The 20,700-nt window shown below is 48.8% G+C and overlaps 1 protein-coding gene across 3 annotated transcripts in view; it reads left to right on the top strand.

The window, feature by feature from the left end:
- Positions 1 to 1,574: 1,574 nt before the first annotated feature.
- LOC105698810 (fasciclin-2) overlaps positions 1,575 to 20,700 on the top strand; it is a 61,114-nt gene continuing 41,988 nt past the window's right edge. For all 3 annotated transcript variants that reach the window (XM_012423385.1, XM_012423386.1, XM_012423387.2), the window contains exon 1: positions 1,575 to 1,858. In XM_012423385.1, the coding sequence (XP_012278808.1) occupies positions 1,810 to 1,858 (49 nt within the window). In that variant the 5' untranslated portion in view covers positions 1,575 to 1,809. The remainder of the gene's footprint in view (positions 1,859 to 20,700) is intronic.

The raw sequence follows: 20,700 nt of genomic DNA on the forward strand, positions 1-20,700 counted from the left end.
ATTGCGAGCAGCGAATTGCCATTTGATTACGGTAGGACCGATCCGCTTTTGCGGACTGCCAAGAACATTCGATGGCAGTCTTGCACCAGCGAGTTGTTTGCAGTTCGCCGTGGATGCTGCAACGCGCATGACTCGTCGGGGGCATAAGCCGAGAAGTACTTGCAGCGTCTCTATTTGTCGCAATGAGTCGGCACTACGGCGCTGGTATTTTTCACCGCCACTGACAAATCTCACGGCAAACAGTCATATCCCGAGCTAATATTTCAGACTATTTGAGGTGAAATTCCATCTGCTCACTAGATGCAATTCCGAGACCCGCTTGGTGTTCCGGGATGGCTGATTTCACATTCAACTACGTTGACGATAAATCGATCCATAAAAATGTGGATTTTCTTTTATACGTAGATCGCAGGGCCTTTAACGTCGTCTAAAACGGAGAAAATGGAGTTATTGCATGTAACTTCTTTATATCCCCCTTTCTATCTTACCATAAGGAGTTGCGGACTTTATAACGAGGTTAACTTTCTCAAGAATAATACTCGGGATAATAACCGAGAGTACTAAATCAAGACTTACCCTTAAGGGAACTCTTAAGAGATCGAACGGTATCCGAAGGCATACCTTGCATGTACAGCTGCGTTTGGGATGCAGGATCGGAATCCACGTTCGGGAATTTCTCCGCCATTCCTTAGTTCGGTATATGCGTCGATTTACGTACGCCGGATTCCTTCCTTCTCGTTACTTCAATTGCATAATTGGCCTTATGAGTGCGACTCGCAGTTATCGACCGGCATCGGGACCTGGTCCAGAAGAAACGCTCTACGACGAATCCAAGATGGCGGCGGCGTCCCGGAAAGTCCTTTACCTGTCTTCTTTTTTCATCCTACATGCTTCCTGTGGAGATCAGTCACGTTACTACAATCGTTTCCAGTCAATGAATCGTTAATTAAAGGAGAGATGAATAGGCCAGGGTATGCAAATACCACAAAAGATTCCAAGAGTTCCGCCGGGTATGTCCGACTGCATTTAGCAGGAGCATCGTAGAGAGCCTCCTAGGGCATCGTGCCAAGTTCTATTCCGATAAGTGCCGTTATTGTAATAGCTATAAAACCATTAGAATTTTATTTCTATATGTGCTCAAGGACTAACATTACCTAAGCTTTTCTAGAGCCTAATATTTTCACGATGGGTTCGATTCGACCTGAAACTGCAACGTATCGTAGATGCATTTCGTCTTACCTTCGCCAAAAAATGTCGGCTTTTTAATTATTCCGCGTCATCCATATTCACCGTGGAAGGCATAACACGTTAAAACGGCATGCCTGGGGAACATTTGAGGAAAATTTATCGCAGACATTTACACCGGAACCGTGACTACACCTTAGAAAACGCGGCTACGTAGAAGCGCGCGTTGATTCACCGCGAGACATTTCCGTTGGATCGGGTCCAGGGGAAAGGGCGAGTCAGCGGCGCGCGGTCGGCCAGCGAGCGTGGCTGCCGAGCGCTGGCGGAAACGGCCGAAGCGCAAGACGAGCGCGCTCGGCGCGCTCCCCGCCACAGTGCGAGATCGGCCACCGTGACGACACGTCGTGCGAGCCCAGGACCGCGGCACCACCGACGTCAGCTCGTACCTAGGAGTTCCGATCCGCCCGCGCAGGTAGAGCGTTCGCTCGAGATACCGAAACTCGGGAAATCGGTCGTGCGAGTGATTCCAGTGGCGAGGAGAAAAAGTACGGCAGAGGAGACACGTGAGAGAGAGAGGGTATCCGGAGGAGGCGAAGGCCGGCTTCCAGCGACGGGCGTTTCGCGATGGCAGCGAGGCGAGTGGCCGCCTGTTTCGTGCTGCTGCACCTTGCAGGTGAGTGAGATAAAAAACAACCCCGGTCCACCTTGCGCGCCGTTCGCGCGCGTCGCGCCGGCATTCCGACGCGTCGGGGATCCAGCGATGGATTTTTCCCCAGGGTCGCCGAATCGCGGGTCGATCTCGAGACGCCGATCGACCTCGAATCGACGATCAACCGGTGCAACGCTGCCGCGAGGCGCGGGAGCGCCGCGCCAGTTTGAATTTCGAACGCCGGCCCAACGGTTTTCGCGAGGCGCGTCTACCTCCCGGCAGGTACGCCCAGTCGACGAACTCGCGAGAAAGGAACTGCGAAGGACGCTCTCGTTAAAATACCTCGCCATAGAGGTTAAAACCTCGCTTAGAGGGCAAATTAGTGCACGAGATGCGTAAACTCGAGAGAATGCTGGCGGGGCGCGTGGAAATAAAAATTCCAGGGCTTTCGAGTTGATATCGAGGACTAACCTCGAAAATTCTGGGGAATCGTGAATTCGAGAAATTAAACCCGCCGATGCTTCTCGACTTTAAAACTGCCTTTGTTCCCGGCATTCGTCCTCCCCGGGTGGTTTACGGCCTCGGGTCGGTGTTCCTCCTTAAGCCTAATTACGCATTTGCATGCGTGTGCGAGCTCGGTTAATACACGAATCCCAGTTAAGAATCCCGGGAATTTCCGGACAGTGGTATTGGTGAATTAACGGCGAGCCTAGAATCTGTACTTGTTGCGAGACATGGCCGTTAAGAGAAATGCAGATAAAGGGTTTTCAGGTAAATTCAGGAAATTCCAGGGAATTTCTCGTAAGAAATGAAATATTACTCCCGGATGTATTTGCGCGTAGAAAAAAATAGAGAGGCTCTTCGAGCTTCGCTTCTAGGTCCACTCGGAAATGTGATATTTCTTTTCTTCTTCTATTGAGAAGAAAAAAAAAATTCTTTTGAAGACCCGACTCTCGAGGTCCCGAAAACCTCCCCGAGGTAGGGTTCAATTTCCATTCCGCCGAATTACGGGGGCTCATTCCGAAAATATAATAAAAGCCCCGGCAGATGAATTTTCGAGGGAGCTGCTTTATCTGCGTCTCTAATTATGAAACGAACGGCTGGCCGTTGTGTGCCGGCAGATATTAAAAACCTCGTCGGTAAAAACTTTCATTATACCCTCGCGTAACCTCGGAAGAGGTGGGAAAAAAAGCCTGGAAAAATCCTAGTTCTCTCGCCGATTTCCCGGGACTTAAACCAACCGAGAGTCTTATCGCCCTTTGTTAAAGGACCGGCTCGACATCTCCAGTAATTCTTGCCTTACGTCTCATTTATTTTTCATTTCTTTTATTTTCACTTCGAGCAGTCCTTCCTCCCTACTATCTATTTTTTACTCTTCGATCTTGGAATTTTCATGAGTTCGACGTATAATCGCATTGCAAGTAAAACCTAGGATGGGATTATTAATATCCTTTAAATGGAAGGAGTCCGGCGTTGGGGGAGGTGCTCGTCGCCTGTTTGATATCGGCGAGAAATTTTTTTTCTTTTTATTCCTGATTCGTCCGGCATAATGAGGGCGGATTGATTTTAATTCAACGACCCCGGAGGAAGACGTGAAAAATGTCGGAAGCATCCCCTGGGAAGGAGGGAAAGGGTCTCGTTAACCTTCGATGTTGTTCGGCATTCTTTTAAGGAGACCCCCCTCTTCCTTTCTTTAATTTTTTTTTTTTAACCCGGGGTGCCTCCCGGAATTTCGGGACGGGGGTATCTCTAAAGTGCACACGAGAGTCGAGGGTTTAAACTGGATTTCTAAAGTCGGATGAATTAATTGGCAGGCTGGGAAGAAGAGACGAGGGGATGGGGATTTTAATGCGAACTCCCCGGGGGTCCGGTCGTGGTTGGAAAAATTCGATTTCCTTTTTTCTTTTCTCCCACGGGGGAAAATGGCAGAAATTATTTGGCGTAATTTAAAGATATGTAGATGCTCGTGTAATGCGCCTGGAAAGCGTTTAGTAAAACGTATTCTTAGTAGAATACAAGAAATAGTGTGGGGATTAATTTTGGGCTGGCTTTACTTAAACATTTATACTTTATTTTTATATTCATATTGTCCTGGATTTTACACGTACACACCCTACGTTAGCAGTATACAATCATCGTCTAGTACTGCTGGAACAAAGAAGTGACAAAATGTATTTTCTTCAGTTTTTTTTTTTTTTTTTTCCATAACGATGGAAATTTTTGCAACCATTTGTTTATTCGCCGGTTCGTTAGTGAATTGTTTTCCGGGCCGCGTGCTGTAATCTGTAATGCAAGATAATCGGATTACAGGAATGACTAGTTAACCTCGGCGAGATGCGGCGTTAAATCGATTAATCGACATTGCGCCGGTCGATCGCGAAGAATAAATCGAGGCCGATTCTTCGACAATTCCGAAATCGGTGATTACCAATTACCGCGGATGATAATTCATATTCGAGGTTTCGCCGTATTCTTCCTCCCTCGTAATTTATTCCCGGCTTAAAAGGACCCGATGTAAAACAACCTCCCCATAAATCCGTCGGGCATAAATATTAGCAATAAATCTTGCGCCGGTAAATACGCACTCTTGAGCATTCCATAATATTCCACGCCGAGGGTAGGTGCATCGCTGATAATTCATAAAATTTGGACGAACCTTCTCACTTTTCCATTTTCTTTCCCACTCTCTACCCGCGGGACATTAACTCTTATTACTTAACGACGCCACCGAATTTGCGGTGATAATAACCATTACGCCGGTAATGATAAAACTGAGGCCAAGTGCGTAAGTAGAGCGATGGTTAAGTAGCCATTATCGTTAACGCGCGCATTAATGGCGCGGCTTGCCTTTATATATTTACTTTTTGTTACATTTTCTTTACCGTTTTCCTCTTATTAAGAATCGATTAAAAAACGTCTCGATGTATCGAGCCGCGAAGGGAAGCCCGGAGGAAATCACGGTGCTAAGATAAAAACGCGACTTTCGAGAGCGGTCTCTCTCGCCTTATCGATAAGCGTGCGGTATCATCCCTGACGTCGGTGGATTCCCTCGAGGTCTCTCGACGGAGATCTGCCCACGAAGTGGCGGCGGCCACCTGAGCAAACGTCGTTCACCTGTCGAGCCCTGGATGCGCACCTTGCCCTCGAGGAGAGGGTCCTCGGGGAACAATGGCCCGAGGGAAAGAGGGAAAGTCAGGGAAAAGCTACCTGGGGAGACACCTACCTGCCCATTGTGCGAGGGGCCCTTCCAACGATTCGGCCCTCTCTCGATTCCTCGGCCCCGGGCCCTTTTTCGTCCCCTGGAGGCGCCTCCACCTCCACCCATAACTCACCACCCCCGTGGATGCGTAAATTGCGTGGCGAGGCACCCCGTAAAGGTGCGTTTACGACCCCTGCGAATGCCAGGACACCTACCTGGCCGCTTTGTCCTCCGACCTGGCGGGTGATTTCGACCCTGAAAGTGGATTTCCTGGTGGAGGACCCCGAGACCTAGGCGCCGGAGCTCGGATCCGAAATATGGTCCTGGAGGCCTTTGCCCCTCCACCTTTTCGCGGACCCTTGGGTTAGAGAACCCGAAAAATTGCGATCTTCCCCGGGGTGCGACAATACATTCCACGGTTCCTCCCTTCTCGATGGTGGTCCTCCACCTCTCTTGGCTCCGGCTGAAAAGAGTGGAATTCCTTCTTTTTTTTTTTTTCTTTCACGGGGGGGGCGTAGAGAAATAAACGCGAACAACTCCTCCTCATTAGCCTCGCGAGCGTTTCGACCCCGTTCTCGGTTTAACGCTATCTCCCTTTGCCGGAATAATTGCACCCTTCCGGAAGTGCAAGGTGGAGGCGCGACCCCCGGAAGTTTAGACCCGAAGGCGCAAAAGGAGCCCTCGTTCTGTTTAGCCGGAATTTACATAAACGCGGGGTTAAAGTGGACAGGTATCGCGGAGGTGCATCTCTCTCCCTATCGGCGTATAACCTCTTGACCCGAACTCTCGACCGCCTTATCTTTTTTCTTCTTATATGTTTTTTTCTTTTTCTTTCCTGAAAGACCTCCCGGGTCAACGCGAGCTTTCCAGCGAGAGAAAATCCACTCCTTTGCCCCGCGCCGATCGATCTCGATCTTCGAATCCTCCTGCGCTTTTCTCGCCCCGGGAAAGACACAGTCCCTCTCGCATAAATGCATAAATTCATACCGCGAGGTGCATAACGCGCCGCATATCGCCCTTTCCAGCTTTTCACTCAATTTGGCCGACCCGGTTAACCTGGTTTACGGTCCCCCTCGTTCGGTTTTCTCTATCATCCCTCGTCTTCCGGGCTGACTCGGCTCTTCCGATCGTCCCTTCCACCCAATCGAGGATTTTCACCGAAATTCCCCAAATTTTCGGGGACCTTTCCGCAGCCCTATTCCGCCGCTTGCTCACATCTCTCGATCACCTCCAATAATCCCGTCCGGTGCAACGACTCCCAGAAAAATTTATGCATTTTTTTTTTTTTTTTAAAGATCCACAGTTTACAAAACGTATTTATTTGACGATCTTCTAATGGGTACGTGCTCGTGCATAGTCGGGACTGGCAAATATCGATCGAGCCCCTACTCAGCTCGGGTAATTGCATGTATCGCGACACATTTATTGCACAAAAGGACAGGTACGCCGAGGCCCGTTGCACCTTATAACTCCCATGCCGCGCGATTAACGCGTAATATGTAGAGGACGAGAGGGGGGAAGAAAAAGAGTAACTTCGTTGCGCCACCTCCCACACTTTCGGTCGCTCGCGATTTACTCTCACGGTAATTGCACACGAGTTCCGGCGATAAAGGGGGGAAGCATCCTGAAAGTGCATCCCATCGGTGCATTCTCACCTGACCCCGCGATCTCGGCCGTTTTACGCGGCCCCGACCCGCGCAGAGGAGCACGAGGTTCGCAGTTGTTCCCTGTTTTATTTTTCTCCTACACTTCTTTTTTTTTTTTTTCTATTCCTTTTTCCTTCTCTTATCGGTCGTTTTGCATCCCCGGCAGCGCCTGGCGCTGCCTATTCCGTTTTACAAGCGTGCCCGAGCGCCGCGTGTAATTTATAAACGCTCGTCGAGGGGAGGCGCCGCTTGCGGTACGCGCCGTTCGCCGCTTGCGGTGCGCGCCTCTCTAGCCGCTTGCGGTACCTCCCCGTGCCGCTTGCGGCACGGCGCGGCGAATCGGACAATTCGTCGCGATTTCCCCGAAAATTCAATCCCCGAGACGGGTTTCGCTAATCGCTGCCTCGGGAAATGCCAGGCCCCGCTTTCTCCGGTTATTTCGAGTCCCTATGGAACAGGTCGAGAGCGGAGCGAAACGACGTTCCGCATAAGACGCCGCGTTTTAATGACGTTTCACGAGACTGGGGTCATTTGTCGTGATCATTCCTTCGGACGCGGATTGTAATGGGAATCTCTCGATTTTTTGTCACGAGGCTGTGGGGGTTGATGGGATGACTTGGAGTCTGAAATTATATTTTTTTTCATTTTTTTTTTTTTTTCTGGGAGGAGGGACGGGAAAGGGACCAGCACGAAAGAGAGGAATTAACGTCCGTCATGGTTAACGGAGATACGATCCGTCCGGAACGAATGACTTGAACTCTGGGAATGCGGTGCAAAGGCTTTCTCCGATTGTCCCGTTTTCCTAAAAATAGAGTCCGTTGACACTTGTGAGCTGCCCCGTGCGCTCTTTGCTCTAAATATATGCCGGGAAATAAGATCAAGATCGTGTCTGGAAGGATGGACCGTCGGGTGGAGGAGCGGGATGGTATTGTCCGTCTTTAATGTCGGGTAACTTGGCTTCTACGAAAGTAAGGGAAAATCTGGGGTTTTACTGTGGCAGGGCAGATAGGGCCGTTTAATGTTAATTATTTAATGCAAACTGTGTAGAGGGATATAAGCCATTAACCGTTTAAACCCCTTTGCCATTGAATGGCCGACTTCGATTGTCGTGCCTCTCGTTATTTCATTAGAAGAGGTTAATGAGGCATTCGCGGATTGCGCGGATGCCCCGACCTCGGTGAATTTTCTACGTTTTAAGGCGACATTTTCTATGAGAAATTACTGGACGCACCTTGCTGATAATATATGGAACGCCTTATTTTTTTTTTTATTTTATTCATTTAAATGTATTAATGTCAGGTTAGTTTCGACGTCTCTATGATTTAGTGGCAATCTCTCTGCCAAAATTTCTCTCGTCTACCTCGGAGGATTCGGAGCCTTTCGAGCACGAAACTCGTCCCTTATCCGAGCTTCCCGATCCTCGGAAAATTCCCTTTACGACGCAGTTTACCTCCACCCTGCTTTGAAGTCTGAGTGCATCTCGACTGCGTCGCCTTGGGACCCCGAGGATCGGAATTAACGTTCCTCGGGGAACAGGTGCGAATCGCATTAAAGGCTTTAGTGCCCCGTTGCGTGGCGCTTCCTGGAGGTGCGTGTCGCGGGTTTCTCCGTTTTACCTTAATTTTTCCCCACATTTTCCTTCGCTTTTACCAGGCGAAACGAGCATCCGAGTTTCCCTCCCGACCTCTGCCGTGGAAGATAAAGCCAATTTCGAGTCGGTCTTATTGTAACCCTAATCCTTCTTCCAAGAGATTTGTCAGCTTCGAGGATCGTCGAGACGCCGACGCCCGGTTAGGGCACCTACCCTAATCCTTGGGGAATCATCCCTTTAGACCGACTTCCCCGCAATTTCCGCCCTGAAGAGGACCTCGAAGACCGACCTCGATACCCATCTCTCCGGTCTAGGAGGTATTCCTACCTTTGGACGTACCTTGAAAATCTCTTGGAACTCCTCTCGAGGGGATGAAGAGCGCCAACACGTTTCGCCGATAAAATTCCGCTTTTAATCCTCGATTCGGAAGATTCGAGATATCTCTCCCAGAGAGAGAGAGAGGTCCTTATTCCCGAGATACTTCGTCGAGGATATCTCGCGGCTTTCCCTCCAGGAAGTCCCGGCACGTCCTCGACGTATCTCGACGAGTTCGTTCGAATAGTTCCCAGTTTCGAAAAGTTTCGGCACATTTTTCAGGACCTCGTGGGAGGAAAGAGGTCCTCGTTCCCTTTACGATTTCATCCACCCTCTCGGTCGTCCCTTAACTCTCTACCGAGGCGTAGATTTTATTATTAATCCCGGAAACTTCCGAATTTCCGAACAGAGGATTTCTCCAGTACTTGAGATTCATTTTTCTTTTTTTTTTTACAAAGCGAACACGTCCGTACTTTTTTCCTTTGTAATATTTCCAGGGGTTTCCTAAAATGGCCTCGAATGACAAACGTGCCCACTGATAAGCCCGATCCATCTTTGAGCTGCTTCGCTTGAATCTAAAAAAAATATAAATATACATTTAAAAAAGAAAAGTTCTTCCCAAGCAATTTCGTTTCGCTTCTCCCGGATTTGTCGAGATAGAAATCCGCTTTTCAGGATTTCCGGATCTTCCTCGACGCTTTTAAGCTCCTGATAAGGGGCATTTATCTCGCCTCGTGGCTTGGGATGTTGGGCATTCGTTTTTTTTTCTTCAGGAATTAGACCCTTCACGCGACAAACTCGATATGTACTTAATCCCCAGTTTTTTTACTGGTTTCCGAAAACTCGGGTCCTCCGGGGATTTATCCGCGACGCAATCCTCCCGCCTTCCGGGAGCCCAGACACGTCGGAGACGTCACGTCCCGGACAAAGAATCGAACTCGACGATGCCGAGGAGATAAGAGGAGAGGCTTACACCTCTGCAAACTGATTTCCCATTCGGCTCGACCTTTTATGGTCGATTCCATCGATAAGTACTCCCGATACGTAGATTCCTATTTTCTCATCGCGAACCCCTTGACCAAAAAAAGTTGAAATTGCGATTTTTTTCATTTTTTAAATTAATTACCAATTTAAAAAAATCATTCCTTCGAATCGTCGGTAGAGTGAATCTCTTGCAACGCGAGGAATCATACTTCAACGTGCATACGATACGCGGAAATAATTCCAATTTTCATGATATAATTTTTTTTTTATGAATTAGTCGTGATATAATGTTTCATGAATTTATTACGGATTTCGTTCGGGAGGTAGGCGCTTTTCGAAACTTAACCCGAATTCATTCCCACGGGATATGGCCCCGGAATGATGTCGCTAAAGGGTGGGCAGTGAGTTCCGGTAAAATGCGGGAAAATAGAGTCTCGGGGCGGAAGTTCGTGTTTTATATAGGTCTTCCCTCCGTACCCATCCCGAAGCCAGGGTACTTGCGGAGGGGGGGACGCAATTTGCGTTTACGTAAGACCAGGTTGCCCCGGAGTTAAACGCGAGTTTAATGCGAGAAAAAGCGACGGCCGTTCCTCGCGGACGTCCATATTCACGGGCGGGTAGAAAAACGAAACGGGAGCCGGGAAATGTTTGAGCTCCGCCGAGGAAACTGGCGCGGTTTAATGATGCACGCTCCCTCGGCTCTTTTTCCTTATCTGGTATCGGACGCGCGAAGGTTGACAGGAGGAAAAACCTCCCTCTTCCTCGCGAACCTCTTCAGGAACCTCTTCGGGCTCTCTTTGTCGACCTCGAACCTCCAAAGTAGGAATTTCGGTTGAAAAAATCCTCCTGGCGAGGTGCATGAAGTGCATGGAGTGCACGAGGTGCACTCGTTTGGGATTTACCGATACGACCGAGATGCATCTTGGAGTCCGGTCCGAAGGTTCATGAGAGGTTTTTCTTCGGCCGATTTTTCTTGACCAAACTTCTAACCGGGAATTTCGATCGAACTTCTCGAGGGCGGGCACTTTTCTTGTCGCGATAAATGTTCCCCCGGGGTCGCGAAGTGCATTTAGTCGAGATTGACTGACGGAAGCGAGATGCACTCGGGATTCGGATCGATCAAACCGCTCCCGACAATGGACGGCCCGCGAGGCTCATTCACAGTCAAATTAGCCTGTTATATTAATCGGCTAAACTATGCACTTTGGCGAAACGCTGCTTTCCGTGCCCGATTGACTGCTCTTGTTCCGCCTGATTGGCCTGTGCGGGAAATAAGTGCATCGGAGATCGTTGCGCGCGATGCAGCATTTCGAGGCGGAGGAATTCCGGGTATGCATTTTTTCTCGATGCCGGGAAAAATTTCCAGGGAAATTCAAAAAGAGATCATAAGAATTGAGGAAATACGAGATTTGCTCGATGAAAAGGTGAGGGGGTGCAATTGCACCTGGTTTCGCTGGCTGGCTTTATGCCATTGTTTGGCTCGTTATCGACGTTATCACGCCGCGGGATTTTCTGACGGGTTATCGGTGCCCCAGCCACCGTTACGATATCTCTTCCCTTCCAAGTCTTACTTGAGGACACTTTTCTTCGCCCACGCATCGATCTTCCTACGCGCGTCCACTCGTTGGAAGTCACTCGCGTTCAATTCGTCCATCCGTCCTGCGTCACCTGACGAAACGGTCTCTCCTCTGATACCTTATCAATGGCGAACGATAGGGTCGATATGCATCGGAAATAATCTCAGATCAATGGCCATCGGTACCAACTATGCCACGCACCGCAGACCAGACGGAATGCATAGTATGCGAGGGTACTCGTGATAGTGAATGCGTAATACGCGCGGTGCGGATGTGCAGGTGAACATGTGCAGGTGAACATTTGCAGGTGACCATGTAATACATGACTACAGGCATGTTAAATTCCCACATGGATATACAAGTGTGCGTGCGCACGGGTTACGTACACATTATGCACACGTTATGCACGCGTTACCCACACCTGTGCGAAACTCACGCACACCTGCGAATCCCCGACAGTCCTATTTCGATTAATTGAATTAACCAGCTTTGATCGATATCATTAACCCTTTCTCGATTTTTTCATTTCAGGGAAATCCTTCACCCCTTCCTCGATTGACTAGATTAGCGACCAAAGTGCCGCGAAATTGGGACTTGCAGGGCGATCGAAGGAGATGGGTTCGGTGACGTCAGTAGACAGAGATCGGAGGATTAAGCGTGCTTGATGCGAATTAAGCCCACGCCACCCACGCGCTCGTTGAAGGGCCGAGTGCATTACTAAAATAACACCCGGTGTGTCTGCTACCACGGACCAGACGCTTAACATACGGCTCGTCTCCTCCGTGAAGTGAATAGACAGACTCGGATTACGAGTGCCTCGAATTCTCCCTTGCATCCCTGAAATTGCTCATTTTTTTTGGGGGGGGGGCGGGGGGGCGGGGGGGTTTATATCTCATTTTTATTTTTCATCCTGAGAATTCATAATTCGAGAGGGGGGAAGAGAGACCATTCGATGGGGCTTATGTGCAGCTGTATTTATAGAGCGTTTCTTGGACCTCGTTAGAAAGAGAGAGTGTAGGATTACCTTCTTCGAATCACTTGAAAACCTCCTCTCGTCTCTCGAGGAGTCCCTATTGGAAGATTGATAACACGTTTTTCTGCGGCGTTCCTCCTCGGTTTTCACTCGGGAATGATAAAACACCGGGAATCGTTGGCCCCCTCGAGTGGGATTAATTAAACGCGAGATGAACGTTCCATTATGGCGATAATCTAGGTTTCGGAGAGGGTGGTTGATTTATTATTCTTTTTTTTTTCTTTTTTTTTTCCAGGGGAATTTTTTGAATGGAAGGTTATGATATGATATTTCATGAAAGGTGGACGGTAGTTTCGGGTTCGTCGATTGGGTTTTTAGATCGGGAACCGGCTTTGAAGAGACCTGGAAACGCATCTATGGGGACAATGCCACTTCTTGGCACTATGGGGCCAGAAATGCACTATAAATAATAGCCGGATGCACCGACCTTTGGTGGACGGCTCGCATCACGCTACAAACTATCGGACGGCCCATTTATCACGAGGGGCAATTTAGAGAACCGTGTTTTTTTCCCCCCCCTGCTTTGCCCCTCCCTTTTTTTATTCTCTCTCCAAATCCGATTCCACTGGCTTTTGCCGGGTGCCCAATCAAAACCCGTCACCGAGAGGGGAGAGCCCTCGGTGCGGTATCTCTTTTCTCCCTTTCTCTCCCGGAAAATCCGGAGGCGGTGCACCGCGGAAAAATCGCCGTCAAATTTGACGGGTCGATCCTCCCGGGATCCTCGCGCGATAATAATATCGATTTTACCTCGATTGGGGCCGGCCGCGATTCCGCGCCGTGCGGTTTAATCCGCAGCTCGGGGAAATTATGAAACACCGACCGAGGGCTTTGCGAACACGCGGGATTAATTGTCAGAATGACAAAACTGGGGTAAAAGGAGTCCGATATTTAGTGGCGGCGCCCTGTGAAAATTCGAGAGTCAATCTTGGAGCGATACCATAATCTCGGAAACGTCACACCTACCACGTTACTAAAATGTGTAAACGTCGCTAAGAAAAATCCAAACGTGAATAAAAAAATTCCAGCGTCACTAAAAAAATTCCAAACGTCACTGAAAAAAATTCCAAACGTCACTAAAAAATTTCAAACGTTACTAAAAAAATTCCAAGTGTCACTAAAAAAATTCCAAGCGACACTAAAAAAATTCCAAGCGTCACTAAAAAAAATTCTAAACGTCACTAAAAAATTCCAAACGTCACTAAAAAAATTCCAAGCGTCACTAAAAAAATTCCAAACGTCACTAAGAAAATTCCAAGCGTCACTAAAAAAATTCCAAGCGTCACTAAATAAATTCCAAACGTCACTAAAAAAATTCCAAACGTCACTAAAAAAATTCCAAAGTCACTAAAAAAAATTCTAAACGTCACTAAAAAAATTCTAAACGTCTCAATCAACGCCCTTTAAAGATTCGCTGTATGTCTCTCATGGATCCCGAAAACAATCCAGCTAAACGGTCCCCTTGATCGAAAATCCCTGTCGCGACGACGAAGCGATGACAACCGATCGATCGGTTCACGCTTGGCGAGTCTTCGACTCCATCATCCTCCGATCGGCCTTCATCATCCCGATCAGCGCCCTTAAGGCTATTAGGCGCCAGGTCGCCCTCTTCGCCCTGGCCTGCAGGCACTTCCGCTAGCTTCGTTTTCCGGCGAACCGGATCGGAACGAAGTTAACCGCGACTACCGACCGTGGGAAAACGAGCAAAGCGGTCGAAGGGGAAACCGCGGACGTGGTTTTCACCTCGGGGCTCGTTAAGCCTGGACGATTCTCCGGGAATTAATCCGTGCGAAATCTTGGCCGCCGACTAGCTCCCCGATGATCGACTCTTCGTATTTCCTCGAGACCCCCGGAAATTTCATTCGCGTATCTCCAAGTATCTCGCCAAGAGCGATTTTCGGTTATCCCTTGTACCGCGTTAACCGGAAACTTGGTCCTTAATCGCGGTTTATTTCCGATGATGCCGATGGAACCCACCGGAACCTGGAGAGAAACCTACTCCGGGAGGTTGTTTTTCTTTTTTCTATGATCGAGGGATAATTTTTATCCCGCGGGAATTAATGTCTCTCAAAAAATAGATATTGCTGCTCTTTGTTAGCCCAATTTGCGAAACTTGGTACTTAATCGCGGTTTATTTCCGATGGTGCCGATGGAACCCTCCGGAACCTGGAGAGAAACCTACTCCGGGAGTTTGTTTTTCATTTTTTCTATGATCGAGGGATAGTTTTTATCCCGCGGGAATTAATGGCTCTCGAAAAATCGATATCACGGCTCTTTGTTAGCCCAATTTGCGAAAGGTCTCCGCTCGCGGAAATATATTTCACGGCGCTGTGCGTCGTTTGCGTAAAAATGGCCGCCTCGACGGCTCCCAGAAGCCCGGTAAAAAAAAGCAACAAAAAAAAAAAACACCGACGAATAAAGCCGGGACATTTTTAGAAACCCTTCGCGGTCAGCTGTAACAACATTGACGCAATATCCATGCGACGAGTATGTACATAAATTGCTACCGGAATTACTTAACCGAGGCTCGCGCTTTTTCATTACCACTTTGGCGCTCCTCGTAATGTCGTAGTTTAGAGTGCGACCTAGGGGGAGCATTTCTGTCGATTTTATCACGCCGGTTAATCGCGGTATGAATAAACATGCGTGTATCTCTGCATAAACAGCCGCTGTCATGATACACTTTTAGATCCCCGGCCGGAGAAAAAATTGAAGTATGCAGATTTTAAGCGATGCAATATTTTGAACACACGGAGACTGATTTTTTTTCCTCCTTTTTTTTTTTTCATTTGCATATCGACTATCGTGACACGATAGAGGAAAATCTAGTCACGATAGGTGTGGTATCGAATGATTACCGTAGATAAAAAAATCTCCCTAATTTTTCCACGCGGGAGGGGAACCTGTTGAACGACGTTTCCGGTTCGGAGGAATAGTGCCTCCTCTACAATTTGTTTGATCGCCGTCCTCGGTGCGGGTACACAGGACTGCGTAATTAGACGTAGTAATTAACGCTCATTCGGGCGTGCCGAAAAATATTTACTTCGGTCTCATCTTCGATCGGGGCCGATCGGTCAATAATTCCACGAGGACCGCGTGTAATTAGACACGAGCAATCAATTAGTCCTACTCTTGTCGAGTTAACTCGTTACAGAGTGACGGAAAATTGCCTCGCTTGATCGTACGCGTTGACGTGACGTAAACGTCGCCTGGAAATTGAGGAAAATGGAGTGTCTCGGCAAAACCCGACGAAACGGTCTCTGATAGAAATTTCTCAGTCCATTTCCCGATCTGATCGACATTCCCGTAGAGCATGAATTTTGCAATATGTCGCATTATCGCCGGGGAAAAAAAAAAGGATAATTTCTCCTTCGCACTTTTTTAACGCCATTATACGTGGAAGTACTTGAACCGAGGGAAGTGTCGAGGGGACCTTTATTTCTCTTCCTTTTTTATTTTCTCTCTTGAAATATCAGTGGCCAAGCGATGGCAAATCGGGAGTCCTCTGGGAAAGCCTCTCATCCGGTACGAAAATCGGCCTAGAGTTCGATTTTCACGACGGATCGAATCGATTTCCTCGGCCGAGTTGACTATCGAAGCGCGACACCTTTCGCCCGGAAGGTCGGGCCACTAATTGAACGGTGTTTATATCCTAGGAGGAAAAATAGAGGGAATTAAAAATAAAATCACCTCCGTGCTCCGCCGCCTGAGCACCGTCTCGCACGTGTGCCTCGGTACCAATTAGCGATTTATTAATTGAGACGAATCGAAGCCGAGTACGCGCCGTCGAGCGGACGTCAGCCGGTGAGCTACTTTCGGCTGAGCGATTACCCGAAGGACTTTTACAAAAAGGTCCGGTGAGAATTAAAATAAAAAATCAAGGAAATCTTCCCTATCAGCAGTTACATCGTAACATTTCGACTAGTTACTTCGATTTTTATTTATAACATCGCAAGACCTTGCTGGATTTCTCCTCGCATCCTCCGACGTACTCTCTCCCTGAGAACGTGAAGCCGCTCCTTGGAAATGATAATTAAAAAGAAGAGGGGAAACCCCCCATTTAATCTCTCTATTAATCACTACCGATCGGAAGCCTCGGATAAATCGTCGCAGTTTTTTCATTCACTAGGTACTTAACATTATCTAGGGATTTAGAAATGAGGGGAAAATAATTCAGCCCTCCCGACAGGAGGGTGTGCCTCTTCCCACCTGCGCTCGCCTCACCTGTGCCTCCGTACCTATCATCGGATAAATCATTAATCCTAGTCCTGATTCTCGTAGACCCTTCAACTATGGCCCTTTGCGAAGTTTGATTTATTATTATTTACCGCCGCCAAATATTTACCCCCCCCCGACCGGGGGTGGCGGTGGACGTGCCATGGCTTACGATAATTAATAGCCGTCAGGAGCAGCGGGGCGAAAGCACGGAGTCATCCCGATGAATGGGATCGTAATTCAGGTGGAGCAGTTTCTTCTGAATAGGCCTTAATTCCGTGGTTCCGGGACGCGAGGAAGCCTCGTCGCGGGGGCAGGATGTCGAGGGTGGAATTTGATGGATGGACCACGAGGAGACGAGGCCAGGGATGCGTCTTAAGCGTCTTCGAGGTCGCAGCTTCCAAGATGGACCGGCTCGTCCCCAGAAGACGGGATCGCCGGCCCGGCGATGGATCCCGGAGTCCTGGATTCCCCAGGGATGTGCCAGGATTCGCCAGGATTTGCCAGGACTCGATCTGTCTCTCCCTCCGCTGGACCACTCGGATGCTGGCGCCGCCCTGATTATCGGGAAGCTGCAGACCCCCGGGAGGATTATAGTCATAATTCTCGTTACGATCTTTCCCGAATGCCTCCTGGAGAGTCCTGGGTGGGATTAATGAGCTCCTTCGCGGCATCCCCGAGTCCTGGGCCGGTGATAAGGCGTTTTACATCTACCGACTGGATTACCTGCGCGGATCGCTTTCGAGCGAGGGAAGACGATGCAATTGTCGGGAGGACCTCTTTCCTGAAGATAGGACACCAAATTGCTGGACCGAGGTGCAGAAGGTGAAGAGAGACTGGGTGAACTTTAATCGACTCACGATGGACCCAGAAGGGGGACTTACCCTGGATTTTACCCTCCACCCGTCCACGAAAAAATTCATAAATACTTATCAATGGCCTCCAACGTGATAACGTCAACTTGGGTCTTGGGGAATCCATGTTTACGGGTTTAATGATAAGGCGTTTTACATCTACCGATTGGATTACCTGCGCGGATCGCTTTCGAGCGAGGGAAGACGATGCAATTGTCGGGAGGACCTCTTTCCTGAAGATAGGACACCAAATTGCTGGACCGAGGTGCAGAAGGTGAAGAGAGACTGGATGAACATTAATCGACTCACGATGAACCCAGAAGGGGGACTTACCCTGGATTTTACCTTCCACCCGTCCACGAAAAAATTCATTAATACGTATCAATGGCCTCCAACGTGAGAACGTCAACTTGGGTCTTGGGGAATCCATGTTTACGGGTTTACCCAACGTGTCTTTCGCGGCGTTCCCGAATATCACCAGTGTGCCCGGATTGATTTCAACCGGGAGGGAAGGTGTTGACACGTAATATTGTCCCGAGTTTTACGACCGGTGTATAAAAATGGATCGTCGTTGGAAACGTTTACGACCCCTCTCGAATTGCCTCGAGGGCAGGAAGTGGAAGGAAGGATTAATGAGTTTCTTCGCTGGTTTGGCCTCGGAACTCCGATAAGGCGACGTTTTGCTCCGCTGGGAAGGGTGGACTCGGGATATCGGGGTGATTCGTATTAAGGGATCGTTTTGGGATGAAAGGCGGACCTGACGATTAAATTGTTGGAGCGGAAACGGGAATTCCTTGATGATGCGCTTTTAAGGAAGTTAAGGCCCGGAGAGACGGGGAAATGAGATTGAAGCGTGTTCTCGACGTGGGGCACTGGACACGACGCCAAACCCGGAGGCGAGTCCAGGAAACGTCGCGACACTGGGGAACCTTCTGTTATTTAAATAACGAAAAATACTGAAGTGACTTTGTATGTTCCTTTTCCCTTCAAGAGACACCCTCTTCGATCTACTCGAAGCGGTTTATTATTACAATGACGTAACCTCCTCGAGGGCCCCTCTTCGGCATAGGAACTTTTTCTCCGTGCTTCTCTTAGGGCGAAAATCGAGTCAAAGTGCTTACGCGAGGGTGGCCCAATAATTGAATTTAGATTCGAGCTTTGTTTGGCCGGTGCCCGAGTACTTCCTTCAATTAATTTGTAGGGTTTCTCGCGTGCACCCCCACGTCCTGTACGCTCCTATAGATCCCCTATAGATCCCCTATAGATCCCCTATAATGTCCCCTGGACTCTCCCTTGGCGCCGGGTTTCATCCCTTGTGGGTCTTCGCTGCCGACAGAAACTCCGGATAATTTCCCATCGCAGTTCTCATTTTGCTCGACGACTCGGGACTTTGTGCAAAGTCGACCTCGAGGAGATGCACCCCGACAGGGGACTCGGAGAACTGCAGCAATGCGCACTATCGAGGCGCATTATGCATAATTTGCAGTGCCCAGATTTTCCCCCCCGTACTTTTATCCTGAATTCAGGGGAAAAAAAAGGCTCACCAGAAGCGAGATTTAATTCTCCCGGTTTTATATTCAACCCGCGTTAATTAATTATCGATATTTTTCGTCAGGGAGACGTGACTGGAATTTCGAGTTCCCTGCGGGTAATGATTTTTTTTTTTTTTAAACCTTTTGTTCCATCGATCTTGGGGGATTTAATATTGTGGGTCGCTTTGAAATTTTCACTGTTTTCGGGAAAAATGCAATAATCCCATCGAGAGCTGCCTTTTCATTCGGACGGATTATCGCGCAATGCGGCCCACATTCGGAGCGGTTTTTTGGATTTAATTCCCGAGCACGAATTTCGAACTTCTTGATGGGATTCCGAGGTCCGGCGATTTTGCGCAAAGTGCCATTCAATCCCGGCGAATTGCGCCGGTCTGCATTCGACACGGCGCACCTGGGGGTTGCAAGTTATCCGTGACGGTGCATCAAATAGAAATTTTTGCGTCGCTCGACAAGCTGGAGTGGCGCCGGGAGCCCCTAGTGAATGCCCTCCACTCTGCACTCTGAATAAACCAGTTTATCTTTCCCTAATTAGAATTTCGTCCTCGTCCGAGATGAAAAAAGTGAACCCCCAAAACGTGGGCACGGTAATGCGATAACGAACAACCACCCTATTAAGTCCTACTTCCGACTTATCGACCGGGAGGAAATATAGAGTCGTCCAAAATCGTCGCCACGTCCCGGTCCGAAAAGAGGTTAGGTTTCGTTCGCGCGAGTGTCGGCGAGATTTCCCATTACCGGGATAACAAAGAAAGTATCCGGAACGCCTAGACTCGATTTTCACGAAGGAAACGTAAATCTCCCCGTTAGGACTCCACAAAGTTCCGCTTTAATCTTTTCCCGAGGATTTCTTTCTACCTCTTTCCGGGTGCCTCGAGATGAACCGCTTTTTAAGGGCCCCTTTGATCCGGCTCTAGGAATTCTTTTTAACAAAATATCGATCGGGGCCAACTCCGCGGATTTCGGAAAGTGGAGGAGGGAGGAGGGAGGACCTTCCCACGTATTGGATGGGGAGGAAACTTTGTCAATATCCAATTTCGTCCACCGTCGCCGCCCCCGTAAGAGAAATCCCTTAGGAAGACGAGCGGAGTTCGGGTCGCGTGTTCGCGTCCACCGCGGGGTCCAACATTTTCTCTCTCTTTTTTTTCTTTTTTTTTTTTCTTTTCCCCTCTTTGTTCACCGACTCTTTTCGCGATCGGGCGGAACCCCCGCGAAGTTTCCGCAGGTCGCATTGTTCGCGGCCCTCATTAAACCTCGTTTTCACCCGCCGCGGTTTCTCCTCCGCCGCGCGTCCACAATGGCGCCCGGCTTTCCGAGGCTTCCGGAAGCGCGAAAAACCCCCGCTTTTCCCCGGCTACGAGAGGCACGCTGGTTTCGTCGAGAACCACGCCTAGTTTACACGCGTCTGCCGACCAATTGGCGAGCTTTTCCGCAACACTTCCGGCCGGCAGCGGCGAAGCCGGAAATTCTGGGGAAAAGCGAAAGTGGAGGCCGAGGGATCGATCGGTCCTCTTTTTTTTTTCTTTTTTATTCCAATCACCGAAGCATTTATTGTTATCCGTTTAATGCTCCCTTCGTGAAAATTGAATTTTCATGAATACTTGAACTCACGTGACATTTTGGATGTCGCTGATATACTCGATTTTTAATTTTAGAAAACGTTCGAATAATGTGACGATTTACCAACGGCACGTAGTAATTTTAATCCCGGCGTCGGATTTGTCATTCCCGGGTAACTTTGTTTACCGGGGTTGTATCGGATTTACATTTTTAATACAGGCCAGAGTTCCTACGCTAAGCCGCATTTCCAGGACGCGACGAAATGCGGCGAAGTTCGCGTTACACTCCGAGTTATGCGGACGCAAAATCTGGTGTCAGTCGTTGACGCTAATGCAGACCCGGTGT

This window comes from Orussus abietinus, unplaced genomic scaffold (genome assembly GCF_000612105.2).
Source record: "Orussus abietinus isolate OABI.00-Male unplaced genomic scaffold, Oabi_2.0 scaffold12, whole genome shotgun sequence".
Classification (NCBI taxonomy): domain Eukaryota; kingdom Metazoa; phylum Arthropoda; class Insecta; order Hymenoptera; family Orussidae; genus Orussus; species Orussus abietinus.